Below are 19,115 nucleotides of genomic sequence, written 5' to 3' on the forward strand. Positions count from 1 at the left end.
GGTGGGAACTGACGTAAATTAACCAAGACGGTACCCAGGCTAAAAGTATAGTAGTTGAAAAAATATCTACATTGTAGTTAGATACAAGGACATGAACAGTTTCTGCAGTGCTATTGGTTAGATTCTGTCCCACTGTAGACACTTAAGCAATCTCAAGATTTTAAACAATCAAGAGATTTTTAAAGTCATAATTAATGTTTAAACTTTGTGCAATATCAAGATTTTTCGAAACGTTTTTTCGAGAGGATAACTGAGAAAATGGTTGACCGATAGTCGTGATTTTTTGGTGTGTAGGTAGCTTTAGTGATTCTTGGCATAAGTAAATTACAATTAGGATCAAATGTGCATGATAAGTAAGGAAATTCTATCAATCTGTTGTTTTCAAAATAAGGTTATGAAACACCTATGACATATGTAATTGAGAACGACAGGGACAGATATTGATTATGTAAATGAATACCTCATTGCATACGTAATGTGAAATTGCTACAATTTTATAGTGGCAACTGCTGGGGATTTAATACTTACCATAATTGGAAGTTCAGTGAAGGTTGACCTCGCTAAACATAATTTCTTCAAGTCAGGGCCTTATTTGTATAATTAAAATTTTGCTTATGGGCAGGATTGTAAATGTAAGCCATTTACAGGTGGCCATCAACATGCTTAAGAATTATGAAAGCATTAAAAATGTCATGGAGGTATGAGATCGCCGAACTCTAGTTGCTACGTAAGTTTTGCTTTAGCCAGTTGACAAGCTTTTTTTTACTTTTATGAAACTTGTCAATGATAGATTAACCCCATTTCCCATTCATTTTCCGTTTTCTTCTGTCCTTTTTTTGCATCAATAGTTTGTTTATCCTACGAGTAGACTTCTCCACACTTGTTGCACAGTGAAACCTTGCATGTGGTGAATAAACTGTTAACATTACATCTGGCAAGAATATATTAACTTCTAAATCATCCTGGTATTGTTTATGTATATTAATACTGTTACCAGGTAACCAAGTCTATGTCAGCTGTAGCATCTCCGCATTTTTTTTAATTGCAGCAGGATTTCTTAATGACATATAAACCAATCGCTACATGTATATCAAGTCATCTACATATCCATGCACCGGCAGACAAAAGCCACGGTCCCTCAATGTCTTGAAAAAAACCACTAATAAATCAGAGGTTATATGCAGATTTCTATATTTTAAGTGGAATACTTTTTTTTGCGTAGCAATTCATTTAAGGGTAATGTTTCTGCAGTAAATGCTGTTTTTTCTCTGAGAAACATTTTGGGAAGAGAACTGATAGAGCAGCAAGTTGGACAAGACCAGGAATGTGACGTGAGATTGAGTGAGTTTACTCTGGGAACCAGACACGTGAGGCTGGGGGCATGTGGCGGGCAAGTGACAGCCCATTCCGCCCCTCCCCACTATCAGATGTGCCTCTAAACTGTGCTGTGCAACAACATACACAGGCCCCATACACAATGTAGGTCTGTCGCCACGAAAACGCTTTGCCCAAGTTGGCAAAGGACCCCAAGCATGTCCTGTCGCACTTTCTAACTAGAGGTCGGAGATCTTATGTCTTCGTCAGAGGTACATCGTTCTAGAGAAATTAACATGCGTATTCTTCACTCTTTTTAATAATCAATTTGGTCTAAAGAACAAAAGAATCTCTGTACTATTTCTATGGTACAGAACACCCTGAAACGGTTTGCCGCAGATTATACAGATGCGTCGTCACCCGTGTTAGCCCCCCCCCCACGTTATTTGAGTTTGGACTGTTACTGGAAAAAAAGAAATTCTTACTGTGTTGAAAGTGTCACGACAGCGCCACAAAATATAATAAGAGAAGATGTTATGAAAGAAAGAATCAGAACAGGGTGACTACTGCTGTTTTGTTAATTTGTCTTTATGACAAATAGAAGACTTGTTTCTTGTCTTCTTTGTGTCCTAAAATTTGTTAGTTACTACAGTTAGTATATTCTAACTACAGTTAGTATATTCCAAATCTAGGCATCTCGTTTTTCGGCCCTTCGTGTTTTTATTGCGCGCTTGCCTTAAATTTAAGGTAATTAGATTTAAGGTCTCCAGTGGACGTCATCCATAGCAATTACTTGGTCTGGCCGTAGAAAATAACCTGACATATGTCCAACCTATCCTCCCCCTGCTGAAGTTATAGTACAATCCCTCAATGTAACGTCATTTGATCCCATCCCATTATGGGGTTCCCCGGCTATATCCAGCTGTCGGCTGTCTCCAAGCAGATGTAGGTGGGGGATTTCTAAACACAAAAGGTCCTATTACGGAGACATATTAAACGATCTCCACGACTCTCATCTTTGAACTCAATCTTGGAGACCACCACAGTAACATGCCTATCAAATTTCATTAACTTCCATCCACACATACAAAAGTTATCCTGCTCACAAGAAAAATTAACAAAATGCCCCCTGTAGTCACAACGAAACCCCCCACGAAGCTCAGTAACGAACTTAACCTTGGTCCCGACAATAGTAAGCACCACACCAAGAATTATAATCAACATTTTACAAATACTTGAGTTATTTTGCTAACAAGCCACAAACACAAAACGTGCACTAACGTGACGCACGGACCCCCCACGAAGCCGAAACTTGTACTTGACTTTGGCCTCAACAGCGGTAATCTGCCTGCCAAAAATCATGGACGTCGAATCATGCCTTCCAGAGTTATAACGCAAAATCCGCAGTTCCCCACACTCCGGCGAGACAATTTCATAGTCCTTCTGACGAAGACAATGATGTGTACAAAGCAGGGTATACTGGTGGTGTTAGGAAAAAGAGACTTCCACCACAGTACTAGAAAGATTATTTGATGCAAAAATATGTGTCCAACAAGCTGGACCTAGCATGTTAGCCTGGGTACTAGTATCACATAATGGGCTAGCTTTTACTACACTCCATTGAAATTTTGTGGTTTTTTTTAGGACAGGTGACATAACAGCAAAGAACAACTACCAAAGGCAGAATAAGGCTGTGAAGATTGCAGTAAAAAACATAAACACCAGCTCATGGTAGATAAGTGCAGTCCATGGAAAAGGACTAAAAATAACTCCCACAACCTATCTAAAACTGTGCTAGAACTGGAATACATCAATTTAGCAAAACAATTGAGCTGGTAACATGCGTACTGATAATTTCTAAAATTAGCAAATAACAGGTGTAAAGATTAATCAGTCCGGGAAGGTGTACTGTTGAGGGTTAACCAAGAATCAAAATTAACTTACAAACTGTAATTTAAAAGCACAAAATTTGAATTGGATGCCGGTATTAGTTCGTACACGATTGCCTGTATTTAACTGTGCCATAATATGCCATACTGCCATTGCTAGAAAATAAATCAAAATACTGCGACAGCCGTCTGACAATGGGTAGTATGCCTTTGTTGTTAGATAACGTTATACAAAGAGACGGGCGACATTAATACCTACTATGTCACAACAAATAAAATACTGTACTTACAAGAGGTATCAACCTTGATGAAACCTTGAAGAACGTTCAGCCACTCCTTTATGAGTGGCTTCTGAGAAATGCCGACGTGTAACTGCGGCTGGTTCATATCAAAACTCTGTTTGTTGTTACTGCTGTGGCATATTTAAGTCCCAAAATTGTCGTGACGGACTTTCAGGTGTGTCTTATTGATTTAAATTAACGTGGCGCCGATACGTATACAAAATCCTATTATTTGTTCGCAAGGCGAAGTTAAATATATTTAATTATTTTGTACAAATAAACCTAACTTTGAGGGAAAATAGACCTAATAAAAATCTTTTATCATTTATTTTCCCGCAGAATTCTGCATGTATTACATAATAAGTCTATACTAATATTTCTAATATGCCCTAATGCTGTATGCTGTGAACAAGAACCCTGCGCGGGCGTAAAGCAGAGAAAGCAAATAACAGACGACTATCACCCGGATCCACTGATAACCTGATAACCTGACATGTCCGGGCGGTGGTAGAAAATTCTCAGAGAGTGTCACTCAGGAACCAGATTCAAATGTAAAGAACTTTATCAAGTTGTTGAGTTTATTTATTCTTTTACATTACATAAATGGAGTTGCAAATGTTTGTTATTTTATAAGTTGAAAGATTGTTACGACATTTACGACAGTTAAAACAGGAAATAACGTCGCCCCTGTATTACTTTCCAAGCAGAGGTTGTGGGGGAATGATCGTTAGCTTTTTATGTATGGCCGTTTTTTGGTGGCCGGCGACCTTATCTGGCTAATGGATACTGCCTAGCCAATTTGATACTGTCTTTTTGCTACTAAAAGGGGTCTGCTTGGAGATTACCTGCATAGGACACTGTGTTTGCATGATTGTGTGGGTTCTATTTTAGTATAAACGCGTAACTCAAAAGGCCGTGAATGGGTGTTGCTAATTTCTAATATCAAAATATTTTTTGAGAAAACTTTGGCCTTCTAGACTCTTGTTAGCGCATGTAGCGGAACTACTGGTCTTGATATCTCGTGTAACTGCCATGCTAGCGCTATTGTCCTAATTTTCTGGAAGAAACAGTTTTCTTGTTCACAATGTTGTGACATAAGATCGCCTCCCATAAAGTACAGGGGGATTTCTGAGAAAAATTTGGGATTTCGTATGGAGGTAGATTTAGCAAATACCCTAGACGGTTACGTCGATGAAGGTAATACGATACGCCAAAAAGCAGTTACTCAAGCAACTGGACCAGAGGGGAAAGCAGGTTTATAAGCACAGCCTATTGATTGATATGCAAATAAAGTGAAAATTTGTCTTCACTTTATTTGCATATCAATCAATAGGCTGTGCTTATAAACCTGCTTTCCCCTCTGGTCTCTCAGTCACTGACGAAAGCTAGTGGATACTAGCTGAAACGTCTGACGTTTTCAAAATCATATCCAGTTGCTTGAGTAACTGCTTTTTGGCGTACTCTAGACGGTTGTTAGAAAATTCAAGCTTGTTCTAACAAGGAAAGAACTCACCATGAATTTTCGGTTGATCCCGTCAACCTTCGTGAGATGTGTGATGCAATCCCTGATCACTTTCCGGAAGTCAGAAGCGTGATGACGTCAGGAGCGCATCAAAAGTGGCACTTATCAAAAGACGAAATCTGCCATCATTACCATCACAATGCCCTAATGTTGCACCCACTTAAGTTCGGTGTGGCGATATCTTGGACATATTTGAAACAGACTTTATTCGAACCTGTGGATTTTTTTCTTAAATTTTTTGACAAAAAGTTACTAGTATTTTGACTACTGTTCCTTTATTTTAACTCTATTTAGACTGGGCTTTTTTGGGGATCCGTGGGACAGGGGCGGGTTTTTTTCGCCCCCCTTAGAAATCCTGAAAGGTATATCATATGTTCCCCCTGTCCTGTCCTTGTGGCAAAGTTGAATTAAACAAGTATGACCACCAACTTTTCAGAGAATGGTGTACCAGTAATTATTACCTCCATGAAATGTGTCATGGAGGTTATATTTACCTCCATGAAATGTGTCATGGAGGTTATATTTACCTCCATGAAATGTGTCATGGAGGTTATATTTTCAGTTGCGTTTATCTGTCCGTCTGTCCGTCTGTCCGTCCGTCTGTTGGTCAACAAGATAACTCAAGAACGCCTGGATGGATTGGTTTCATACTTGGTGTGTTGGTAGGGTGTGACGAAAACTGGAAATGATTAGATTTTAGTCCCCCTAGTAGCTTCCCTTGGTACTGCAGCGCAACTACCGGTTTTGATATCTCGCGATCTGGACATGCTAAGGTCATGAAATTTTGATGGAAGGTAGCTCTCGTGCTTGGGAAGAAGTCATAAGAGTTTGGGCCCCCTAGCGTCTTGTTCTGGAACTGCAAGGCACTTTCTGGCGAAATGTTTAAAAGCCAATAAGTCCAGACAGGAACAACCTATTTTCATTATTTTTGGTGTGTAGGTAGCTGAGAGAGAGATGTACATAATTAAATGCAAATTATGCAAATAAGGACTTAATTTGCATAATTAATGAGGAAATTCAATAATTACAGTGTTTTACATTATACTACTTACATACATGTAATGTATTTAACCTATGGCAGGCGGAAGTTCAACAGATACTAATTATGCAAATGATGACCTAATTTGCATAATTAATGCGAAAAGTCCAGACAGGAACAACACATTTCATTTTTTTTGGTGTGTAGGTAGCTGAGAGAGAGATGTACATAATTAAATGCAAATTATGCAAATGAGGACTTAATTTGCATAATTAATGAGGAAATTCTATAATTACAGTGTTTTACATTATACTACTTACATACATGTAATGTATGTAACCTTTGGCAGGTGGAACTTCAACAGATACTAATTATGCAAATGATGACCTAATTTGCATAATTAATTCGAAAATTCTATGATTTCGTAATGGTGAATGATGAGAATGTCATACTTGGGACATCTGTAAGTTAATCAAAAGTTAACATACATCACGATGCATATATCATGTTAATGCAGAGGTCATTTGCACAATTAAAGAAGAAATTTACATTTGCATATTAAGATCATATTTCATGGAGGTATGAGATCTCGGAATTCTAGTTTCAGTTGCGTTTATCTGTCCGTCTGTCTGTTGGTCAACAAGATAACTCAAGAACGCCTGGATGTAATGGTTTCATACTTGGTGTGTTGGTAGGGTGTGACGAAAACTAGAAATAATGAGATTTTGGTCCCCCTAGTGGCTTCCCTTGGTACTGCAGCGGAACTTCCGGTTTTGATGTCTCGCGATCTGGACATGCTAGGGTCATGAAATTTTGAATCATGAAATCACAAGCACTGTTTTAAAGTGGCTACATATGCGTAGGCTATGAAGAAACGGCACCCAGGAACAAAGATAAGCAAGTTTCTCTAATTCGGAAAAAAACATTCGTGAGGCGCTACCATATCTCGTTGATATTATAGAAATATCAAACATGTTACACTTGCAGTTTTACAAAGCATACACCGATATTTTTTACAAGTTACAGTCGATTAAAAACGCACACGCAAGAACAAAAGTCTATGTACACGCAAATGATTTCCCCCACAACAATCTGGGCCTAAAATGACGGTAAGTATGATATGTATGTCAGCAGTGAACTTATTACATTCTTATGTACAACTTTAGTGAGCCCACAAACTGGAAACTAAAAGTGTAAATACCTTAGACATCTTTCGCCCTAATAAAATGTAATCCAAACAAAGAAACAAAACGGCACCGATGGCGTTGTTTTCAAACGACGTGATCACGTCAGCATCCCGTCAGCCGATGCAGCAAATCCTGCGGCGGGAGATTTGAATGCGTTTTTTTTTAAATTCGAAACACGGTTTTTTTTGTACGTAAGGCCACACCGTCTTAATCTTATGGATGACATCCTCTGAAGACCCCCAAATTAGTGCGCGCGGGCGAATAAAAAAAATTCCGGCAAAAAATAAAAATGCTATTAAAGGCACTCTATGTAGTTTTTTGCGCAAAAATTTGGAATATTCTAATTATACTAAATTTCAGTGTTATTAACAGTTACTATCACTTTTCAACACATTTGTGTCATTATTTCACATTTTTTACGTATATTTTGTCCGTTCAAACAGTCCTTGTTGGGTACCCGGTGCCACCGGTTTGCTCTGAGGACAACAACAACAACAACAACATACAGGGGTTGCCCCTTAGGGTGGCTAATTGACCCGGCATGCCAGGCTTGATTGACAGGGGCACATGTGACAAGATATAGCCTCCTTAGAAAAACACTCAAATCTTTCACATGAGGTCTGGTGGAATATAATTATCAACTTGGAGTATTTTGTTGGGCATGAATAAACTGTGGTCATTATCCCGTCAAAAGAGATAAAAAATCTGGTAAACGGTTAGGTATTTCAGAAACTGGTAAGCTATCAACTGACACCCCACTGGGATGTAGGTCAAACCACTAGCAGTGGACAATACAATGTACCATATGTGCGGTTTGGCCAGAGGTTGTATAGAAGATCATTCACAGTTTTCTAAGCTTCTAAGGAGCAAGGATGTTGTATTTTTTGTTGAGGAGTATGATTTTGGAATACTAAAGGGTTAAGTCAATGTACTATGTAAAGAAAAGAATGAAAAATATACTTTTTGTATTGTCAAAAAACTACATAGAGTGCCTTTAAATCACCCGATTCGATCACTTTCCACGATAACTATCTACTATAGCCATCTACATCAGGGCATTACAACCATCCCTCAACAGAAACGGGGGGCGCCACAGACTTTCTGCAACCTATAACCCACTGCTCACGTAGTCACGTGTGTTATCTGCGTGACGTCACGGAAGCGGTGGATTGCTAATTCCTTGACAAAGACTGGAGTTGTACATTGAAAATTTGGGTGAGTCCGATTTCTTGTGTTGGATATTACAGTTTAAACTTATTTATTTATTAAGTTTTACCACGTACAATATGCACAGTGGATGGCATGGCGAAACAGGTGTTTCTGACATGAAACACCTTTTCAAAGCCGCCATACCAATAAAATGACAAAACAATACAACTTGCTTCATAAACTTATTCATTCTAAATACGGTGTGCCCTGTTATTTTATTGTTGTGTCCTACAGCATATTTTGATTGACTCGATCAAAGCTTGTAACTTCATCAGAATTTAGTTTGTCAACAAATGATATCATGTGATTATATTTGTTTCTGTAACGTCGCTAGCTCAGCAACACTCAGGCGTCTTTGTGTAATTTTTTTGAGACGCTGAGAACAGCAAACCGAGTGCTTAGCAAATACGTTATATTGAACCTTGCTATCAAAATTCACATACAAGTGTAACGTTCCTCTTTTAATTCAGAAAAAAAGTTAGGGATGTTCCTTTGACCTAGTTTGCCGTGTCTTTAACGTAATATTTGCAAATTCAAGAAAGATTAACGCTCATGCTACAACAAACTTTGGTCCTCTTTTTACCATAAGGAGAAACAAGTGTCAGTGTTTTTAGAGGTGTGATAGGCTATGGGGCAAACTTAATTCAAAGGCTGACCTAAGAATGCGTTACATATAGCAATTTCTGGATGACTTGCATGATTTGACAACTTGATTTTTGTAATTTGCTACTTTTGTTTAGTTACATTATGTTGTATTGTTTGTTGTATCTATATTTTCAATTTTATTGATTTCTGTATCTTCCGCAATTTTTTTCTTACAATCTACTTTATGTTACAACTTTTGCATGTGACTTTATTGTATTCATGTACTTGTTTCTTGGTCTAGATTAGCTTATGTAGATGTAGGCCAAGGTGTCTCTAAGGTGGAAAAAGTAAATAAACTAGAAAGGTAACATTTGCAAAGCAAATACCTACCTTTCCATGTTCTAGCTTACCAAACTACTGGTCTGTTTAATGCATTCTTATATTGTATATGGTGAACAGTCCCTCCTACTCTGCCTTGTTACCTAATGTAACCTAACACCACATGGTATCTGCCGCAGCACTAGTAACCATGGTGACAGACGTCTATTCAAAGTAATTGACTTTATTTGTTTAAGGAAAATATAAATAACCTGAGCAAAAAAATGTTTTCTTTCTGCGAACTACAAGGTAAACGTAAGAAGTGACAGCCCTGCACCTGCCAATAGGAGATAATTAAATACACAAAATTCTTTGACACTTTTCGGTAATCTTGTGTGTTATACCATTAAGTTTAAGAGAAAAACGGTTGTAGGCAATTAATCACATAATTGACGTCAAAATGACGTCATATTACGTCATAATGATTTTAAAATGGTTGATATTATTGATTATTACTAGTGCACCTCACTCTACACTCTCAACATTTAGCGGTCATACTACATACCATTCTTGAGTTTGAGTTTCCCCCCCTCCAGTCCCAAAGATAAAAAAAGCCCAGTCTAGATAGGGTTAAACCAGTACACATCTCAACACCTGACCTCATGTGGTGTAGGTTTTTATCATTTTAAAAATCTTGTTCAGCGTGTTTCAATCCAATTCTCAATGTTTAATGTGCATTTAACAAATGTTGTTTGCTGTCTATTAATGTGGTCTTCTTTCACAGGTGGCAGGTCACTTTTAATAATGCAGGAATGTGCTTAAAAAAATGGGCCAGGAAAAGGTGATTGTTATAGTCAGATGGCTGGCTAAAAGTGGCAGGTTTGAATGACAATAATTGCTCTTTTAGCTTTAAATAAACAGACTTTGCTCTTCATGCAACAACTCAGAAATGCCTACTGTCTAATTAACTATGCTATTTGTTATAAGTTCAGAAAAAGGCATATTCTTAACCCTGTTGTACTCCTCCAACAATACGTTTGTAGTTGGTCGTTGACTGGGGTCCCTATTTTGACACTGATGGTGCACTTTGAACAAGTGTAATCTGACAACATCACTTCCATTTACATTTCCCAGTAAGTGGTCAAAAACACCTGGAATTTTCCAAATGTCAGATTTTTCATCATAAGGAGGCATTCTTGAGTAATCATATGTTTCATTTTCAAAGGGCCAAAGCTCCTCAGGGGCAACAAAGTCTGACCAAGTTCTACCTCGTCTACACTTAATGAAATGATGTGCTTCATGATTCACTTCTGGTATCCAATCCAGGTCACCTAAGACAAGTTTGAAATCCTGTGTGATAAGAAACTGGGATAGAGTTTTATGGACATTGTTTGAGTCGCACATGACTCGTGTGCCAACTGGACTATTGTGTAGGAAATGTATACATTCTAGGTAACTCAGAGCCATGTTAAATCTTGTCCGGACATTGTTAAACTTGCTGTATGCGTTCGACTTTAGGATATTCTCAATAAAGTCTGCAGATCCTAATTGATAAAACTCTGTAAGGAGCGTTGTGTTGCATGATCCCACATACTGCAAAACAGAAGGGTGTTGCAGGGTCTTCAGCATCTCTATATTTCGCGAGAAGAACTTGAGATAAGCCGGTTTCGTCAGGTTACTGTAGGCCACTGTGCGGTTTCTCCAGATAGCTTTGTAAACCTACAAAGTGCAGAAAGGATGTATATTGTAGTTCTGTACAGCATATAGTAAAATGTACATCAATTCATGTCTTTATGGTGTAGTAACCTGCACGCTCTGCATACTTAGAGCCGGTGGCCTAGGTTGCACCCGATTTGGACACGATTAGACGTCCTTTATATTTTGGATGTCGACGTACATATAACGCTTGTACAGTGTACAAGGAAGATTATCACATCAAACCTCTATACATAAAAGGACCCAACACACTTTATTAAGAAGATTTAGAGTAGAGGTACACGACAACATACTTGAGCTGTAGTAAAGATTATAAACAAATCCCCATTGCACTACTTATGCAATGTTTCGTCCTCAGTCTGACGTTGCCCACCTTTGTAATCTGTTATATTACCTTTTAAATCTAAGATACCAGCTGTTTCCCCGTTGACAAACCTACATAACTTTATGTTTCCTGATATACTGATCTACAAATGAGAAGTATGTTACATGTATGACTAATCAGATATGCATGTTGCTGACTTGCTTGTACCAGTATTCAGTGCACATATGAAAATTGTTCAAGATCTGATGGAAATGGGAAAACACAAATCATTGATGGTTTCCTGAATCGGACACCTCACACAGTATTATAATCTAAAAAAAAGGGGAAAAAAGTTGTAATCTGGAAATCACCTGTAACATATAATATGATTGTTTATGCTAGCTGCGCCTATACTACTTGAATTAGCTATCCGACAGAAATTTTACGTCTACACTCGCCTACAACAGGGTATAACATTAAAATAATAGGTGCATAATCAATTAGAAATATAACAATGCTGTTACCTTCTTATGACCACCTCTTCCGATTCTGCGCTGAGTGGTCACCTCATTCGTTATCTCTTTACAACCAAGCCATGGCATACAAGTTTCCATCGTGGACAGTCGAAAACTTCCCGGCGGGCACAGCCTCCTCTGTCCAGGCTGGCCCACTCCCAACTCTGCCACAGTCACAACATCCGGATTGGACCTGGACTCTTGGACTTTTCCTTGTCTTTCTTGACGCAACATTTCATCGACCTCGTAGTTGAGGAAGCCACTAGCAGGCTGCAGAGAGCCTGACCGGAACCACGGCAGTAGGCAGAGAAGCAGCAGAATAAGGAGAATGAGACAGACCACTTGTGGCTTACATGCACGACCCATCGTTACGGAATCTGCTACTGTAACTCTGACCTGTAATAGGTTTGCAGTACCATTAGCACTTAATCTATAATATTATACAATAAAATGACATCGCTCTTGACCCAAGAATGACATGGAGAGTGGTAACAGTAGGGTAGCCTGGGTACTATCCTGGTTATTTTACGTCCTTTTCCACAGTCACTCCTCACTGTGGGAACTGACGTAAATTATAACCAGGACGGCACCCAGGCTAACAGTAGTATTGTAGTTGAAAAAATATCTACATTATAGTTACATACCAGGACATGAACAGTTTCTGCAGTGCTATTGGTTAGATTCTGTCCCACTGAAGACACTTAAGCAATCTCAAGGTTTTAAACAATCTGGAGATTTTTTAAGTCATCTTATAATTGATGTTTAAGCTTTGTGTAATATCAAGATTTTCCGAAAGGTTTTTCCGAGAGGATAATTAAGAAAATGGTTGACGGATCGTCGTGACTTTTGGTGTGTATGTAGCTAAAGTGATGCTTGGCATAACTAAATTACAATTATGCAAATCAGGATCTAATCTGCATGATAAATGAGGAAATTCTATCAATCCATTGTTTTTAATATAAAGCTATGAAACACGACACGATTGAGAACGAAAGGGACACAGATATTGATTATGTAAATGAATACCTCATTACATAAGTAATGCGAAATTGCCACAATTCTATAGGGGCAACTCCTGGGAATTCAATACTTACCATAATTGGAAGTTCAGTGAAGGTTAACATCAGTAAACATGATTTATTCAAGTCAGGGCCTTATTTGTATAATCTGAATTTTACTTATGCGCAGGATTGTAAATGTAAGTTATTGACAGGTGGCCATCAACATGCATAAGCATGTCATGCACTAAACGTCATGGAGGTATGAGATCGCCGAACTCTAGTTGCTATGTAAGTTCTGTTTTAGCCAGTTGACAAGCTTTCTTTTACTTTTTATGAAGCTTGTCAATGATAGATTAACCCCATTCCCATTAATTTGTATTCATTTTCCACTTTCTTCTGTCCTTTTTTTTGCATCAATAGTTTGTTAATCCTACGAGTAGACTTCTCCACACTTGTTGCACAGTGAAACCTTGTATGTGGTGAATAAACTGTTAACATTATATCTGGCAAGAATCTATGGCAATCCCGCGATATCTTTATTTGCAATCAGATACAGATTCAGGTACAGATACATATTCATGCACAGATACAGATTCATGTACAGATATACAGATACAGATTTTTCCGAGTAGGATGACCGTGTCAGTCCCTACAGCTGAGTGAGGGTCACAGTTGACACGGTGGCCTTCGCGTGGATTTGTTTAAGGTGGATAACAGGTTGCGAATCTGAGACCCACACACTTGGGCACCCGTCTTCCCCAGCGGATCCATATCGAGGGAGACGTGCTGGTTCCGGTTAGGATGCCTGCAGCGAGCTGCCGGATGACTTGGTTACGCTCAAGGTCCGCCTTGACTACGCCAGCCCGCCTGGCGCTGCTCTCGTCCGCCAACTGAGGACAACTGCCGCTGGAGACTTGACCCTCTAATTGAGGGGGGATAAGTGTAAAGTGCCTTTCCCAAGGGCACAACGTCGGTTCGGACATGCCCCTGTGCTCCGACTCGGAATCGAACCCGGGGCTCCTTGCTTGGGCGTCGAACGATCTGTCCACTACGCCACACGACGCCACAAGACTGTTAACATTATATCTGGCAAGAATATAACTTCTAAATGATCCTGGTATTGTTTATGTATATCAATAGACTACACTGTTACCTGGCAACCAAGCTGTAGCATCTCCGCATTTTTTTTTGAATTACAGCAGGATTTCTTAATAACTTATGAACCAATCGCTACATGTATATCATGTAATGTACATGTCCATGCACCAGCAGGCAAAAGCCACGGTCCCTCAATGTCATGAAAAAAACACTTATTCATCAGACGTTATATGCAAATTTCTATATTCTAAGTGGAATACTTTTTTGGCGTAGCAATTCCATTCAGGGTAATGTTCCAGCAGTAAATGCTGGTTTTTATCTGAGAAACTACATGGGAAGAGAACTGATAGAGCAGCAAGTTGGAGAAGACCAGGAATGTGGCGTGAGATTGAGTGAGTTTACTCTGGGAACCAGACTCGTGAGGCTGGGGGCAGTGAGTACGCATGTGGAGGGCAAGTGATAGCCCATTCCGCCCCTCCCCACTATCAGATGTGCCTCTAAACTGTGCTGTGCAACAACATACACAGACCCCATACACAATGTAGGTCTCTCGCCACGAGAACGCTTTGCCCAGGTTGGCAAAGGACCCCAAGCATGTCCTGTCGTACTTTCTAATGATGTGTACAAAGCAGAGTGTACTGGTGGTGTTAGGAAAAGGAGAGACTCCCACCACTTGAAAGATTATTTGATACAAAAAAATATGTGTCCAACAAGCTGAACCCATCATGTTAGCCTGGGTACTAGTATCACATAATGGGCAAGCGTTAACATTTATTACACTCCATTGAAATTTTGTGTTATTTTTGTAGGCCAGGTGACATAACAGCAAAGAGCAACTACCAAAGGCAGAATAAGGCTGTGAAGGTTGCAGTAAAAATCATAAACACCAGCTCATGGAAAATAAAGTGCAGTCCCTTAGGACTATGTTAACAATAACTCCCACAACCTATTCAAAACTGTGCTAGAACTCGAATACATCAATTCAGCAAAACAATTGAGCTGGTAGCATGCATACTGATAATTTCTAAAAATTAGCAAATAACAGTTTTGGGGTTTCGCGAGGACCCCAGGTGTACAGATTAATCAGTCCGGGAAGGTGTACTGTTGAGGGTTAAGCAAGAGTCAAAATTAACTTACAAACTGTAATTTAACCCTATCTAGACCGGGGGGGGGGGCTAAAAGTGCCCGCGCCAACTTTGATGTCACATAGCATCTGAACGGGTAGGGCTAGAACGACCGAACTTGGTGACTTTTCCTAAAATATTGTTGGCAACAATTTTCTAACATTGGAATAAGATAATGATTTTTTGTGTTGCTATGGCAACGGGTTTCTGACAGGCATTTTTTGCTAAATTTAGTAATTTTTGTTTCAAGAATAGAATTTTATGGGTTTTATGTCGTTACTCATGGTTTCTAATATTAATAACATCCCATGTAATTTTATGTAAATTTTATCATTAAATATGCAGAATTTATGCTAATTTGATGACGTCATTGGCCAAAATCCAAGATGGCGGACCACACCATTAGAACAGGTATATACAGGTTATTTTCCTTAAAATTTCATCAATACTTCCATTTCTTTTTCCAAAAAAGGTTTAAATGAAGGTCTTTAGTATGTTTACAATGTATTTTAGGCTTTATCACGAAACAAAAACTATTTTTGAAAATTCAACATTGATGACCCAAGATGGCGGATATCTTAAATATGTATGACGTCATTTTATGACGTCACCGGTGTTGCTATGGGCAACATAAGACTTAGTACACCCTAATATTCTGTCATAAACACTTTTGGTAAAGTTATGCTGTATACCATTTAGTTTTCAGGGAATAGCCTATCTAGACGGTTTTGGCCAATAAAATCACATTAATGACGTCATAATGACGTCATATTACGTCATAATGACAAAAAAATTGTAGATATGATAAATTTGTACTAGTACACCATCCTCTGAAAATTTGGTAGTCATACGACATACCGTTAGCGAGTTCTGAGGGGGTGGTCAAAAGAGCCCCCCCCCCGTCAAATCTTGCTCAAAAAAGCCCGGTCTAGATAGGGTTAAAAGCGCTAAATATGAATCATCCTCCCATGGCAGGGGCAGCGGCTCCGAATTCCTTCTCCACTCCGGGGTAAGGGGTGGAAAAGGAACTCGGAGCCGCTGACCCTGCCATGGGAGGATGATTTGAATTGGATGCCGGTATTAGTTCGTACACGATTGCCTGTATATAACTGTGCCATACTGCCATTGCTAGAAAATAAATCAAAATACTGCGATACCCGTCTGACAATGGATAGTATGCCTTTGTTGGTATATAACGTTATACAAAGGTACGGAAGACATTAATACCTAAAATACCACGACAAATGAAATACTGGACTTACAAGAGGTATCAGCGTTGATGAAACCTTGAAGAAGTTCGTGTGGCCGAATCTTGGGTGATTTTGTGCAGAGTGTAAGTTTTTACCCGCACCTTTATGAGTGGCCTTCGAGAAATGTCGACGTGTAACTGCGGCTGATCCACATCAAAACTCTGTTTGTTGTTTTTGCCGTGGTATATTTAAGTCCCGAAATTGTCGTGATCAAACTTAACGGACTTTCTGGAGTGTGTTATTGATTTAAAGTGGTGCAATAAGACCTGGTAAAAAAGGTAAAAAAATGCTTGATGCCTAATTTTAAGACGTGGGAAAATCGAACCGGTATGTTTTATGCATTACTCCAGCAGGCCATTAACGTGGCACCGATAGAAAATCCTATTATTTTTTGGCATGGCAAAATTAAATATATTTAATTATTCTATACAAATAAACCTAACTTGGAGGGAAAATAGACCTAGTACAAATCCAAAATGATTCATTTTCGGCAGAATTCTGCTTATATTACATAATAAGTCCATAATAGTATTTCTAATATTGCCCTAATGCTGTATGCTGTAAACAGGAACCCTACGCGGGCGCGGTTGAACATAAAACAGAGAAAACAAATAAGTGACGACTATCACCCGGATCCACTGATAACCTGATAACCTGAGACATGTCCGGGCGGTGGTAGAAAATTCTCAGAGAGTGTCACTCGGGAACCAGATTCAAATGTGAAGAACTGTATCAATTTGTTGAGTTTATTTATTTTTTACATTACATAAATGGAGTTGCAAATGTTTGTTAGTGTATAAGTTGAAAGATTGTTACGACATTTACGACAGTTACAACAGGAAATAACGTCGCCCCTGTATCACTCTCCAAGCACAGGTTGTGGGGGAATGATCGTTAGCTTTTTATGTATGGCCGTTATTTGGTGGCCGGCGACCTTATCTGGCGAATGGATACTGCCTAGCCAATTTGATACTGTCTTTTTGCCACTAAAAGGGGTCTGCTTGGAGATTGCCTGTATAGGAAACTGTGTTCGCATATGTGGGTGTTTTTAGTATAAACGCGGAACTCAAAAGGCCGTGAATGGGTATTGCTAATTTATAATATCAAAATATTTTAGCGCATGTAGCGGAACTACTGGTCTTGATATGTCGTGTAACTGCCATGCTATTGTCACAATGTTCAGGAAGAAACAGTTCTCTTGTTCACAATGTTGTGACATAAGATCGCCTCCCATAAAGCTTTCTGTAAAAGTACAGGGGGATTTCTGAGAAAAATTGCCTGGGATTTCGTATAGAGATAGATTTAGCAAATACCCTAGACGGTTGTTAGAAAGTTTAAGCTTGTTCCAACAAGGAAAGAACTCACCATAAATTTTCGGTTGATCCCTGCAACCTTCGTCAGATGTGTGACGCAATCGCTGATCACTTTCCGGAAGTCGGAAGCGTGATGACGTCAGTGGTGCATCAAAAGCGGCGGGAAGACGAAATCTGCCACCATCACGGTTCAGAGAGCGTTTATGGGCCCTGATATAAATCGCCTCCTTCACGCCTCTCACAAAGAAGTCCTTCTCCGTGTCAATATCCCTAACTTATCCAATGTGAGTGTGTAACAGGGGGACTCTATATGAATGTGTTGTGAAACTTCGGGAGTAGTAGAACTGGGGCGCCTGTGCTGTCTGTGACTCAAAACGGAACGGTTGCACGGCCGATCCAGCTAGGTCCAGACGTGCCCGCCATTGTTTACGCCAGCGCCGACGTCACAGGTCCAGTCGCAGCGCCGCTTATATTAGCGGACAATCGGGCGCTAGCCGGGGAACATCGAGCATGTCAGATATCACCGCAAATATGTGCGGGTTTGGCAGAAACCAATAAATCACCATTTACAAATAGGATTTTGGGTGGAAAGGCCCCAAAAATTAAAGTATTGGATTTGCCCTTTAATGGGCTTCCTTGTGTTATTTCTCGTTGGATTTGAAAGCTAGCTGTCTTCCAGCCGTTGCTAATGACTGACGCTATTGAGTGGCTAATGCACCGGTATTGCGGAGATCAGGACTCAGCTTGTTCCAGATAGTGACCAGCCGTGGTATATAGGAAGAGCTGAAGGCTGATGTCCTAACTCTAACTAGAGATCTAAAGTGTCTTGAGGGTCTGGATGGAAAGGAGACATGCTTATGAACAATTTGTTTTGTCTTAACAACGACCATTATGTCGCAAATCTCTCGCCTGTGTGTATGAGGCAACAGACCTAAGGTGTTAAGTCGTTCCTTGTAGGTCAAGTTGTTTGATTGGGCTCCTAGAATGAATTTAGTCGCCCTTCGCTCCACACCTTCCACAAGGGACATGAGTTTGTGGGACTGAGGGGATCACAAAGGAGAACAGTATTCTAAGATACTTCTTACCAATGTGGTATACAGCGCCTTTCTGACGTCAATGTTGGTGTTAAAACCAATTTTTCGCTTGATAAAGCCAGTCATGGAGTTGGCCCTGGCTACCATCTTTGAAATGTGACTGTTCCACTGCAGGTCTGACTGGACAATGACCCCAAGGTCAGGCATACTGTCTACAGATGTTATGGTGGTGTCAGACATGTGATATGAGTACAAAATCGGACTCTTGGAGCGAGTTAAACGGATAAGTTTACACTTGGAAGGATGAAAAGACATCTTCCACCTAAGACTCCAATAATTGTACATAGCAGTAATATCATCTTGCAGTTTAACACAGTCGTTCAAATTGCTGACATCTCTGAAACATTTGGAGTCATAGCGAAAAGTGCTACAGTAGATTGGGTTGCTTCACACGGCAAGCCATTAATAAACAGGTG

The 19,115-nt window shown here is 39.5% G+C and overlaps 1 protein-coding gene across 1 annotated transcript; it reads right to left on the reverse strand.

The window, feature by feature from the left end:
• Nucleotides 1-9,585: 9,585 nt before the first annotated feature.
• On the reverse strand, nt 9,586-12,140 carry LOC109462276 (protein O-mannose kinase-like). The gene is made up of 2 exons (XM_019758808.1): nt 11,829-12,140; nt 9,586-11,003 (listed from the first exon to the last, which is right to left on the reverse strand). Exons 1-2 carry the CDS (start codon nt 12,051-12,053, stop codon nt 10,245-10,247), a joined length of 984 nt encoding a protein of 327 aa, XP_019614367.1. The 5' UTR covers nt 12,054-12,140; the 3' UTR covers nt 9,586-10,244.
• Between the last annotated feature and the right edge of the window lie 6,975 nt (nt 12,141-19,115).

The sequence above is a fragment of the Branchiostoma belcheri genome, unplaced genomic scaffold (assembly GCF_001625305.1).
Source record: "Branchiostoma belcheri isolate BF01 breed outbred unplaced genomic scaffold, Haploidv18h27 scaffold114, whole genome shotgun sequence".
Classification (NCBI taxonomy): Eukaryota; Metazoa; Chordata; class Leptocardii; order Amphioxiformes; family Branchiostomatidae; genus Branchiostoma; species Branchiostoma belcheri.

Bases quoted from the DNA above. Each gene is read 5' to 3' on its own strand.
- LOC109462276 (XM_019758808.1), bottom strand. From the start codon at position 12,053: ATGTTGCGTCAAGAAAGACAAGGAAAAGTCCAAGAGTCCAGGTCCAAT. The intron at 11,004-11,828 runs GTAACAGCATTG...TGCACTTTGTAG, and splicing joins GAAGAGGTGGTCATAAGAAG to GTTTACAAAGCTATCTGGAG.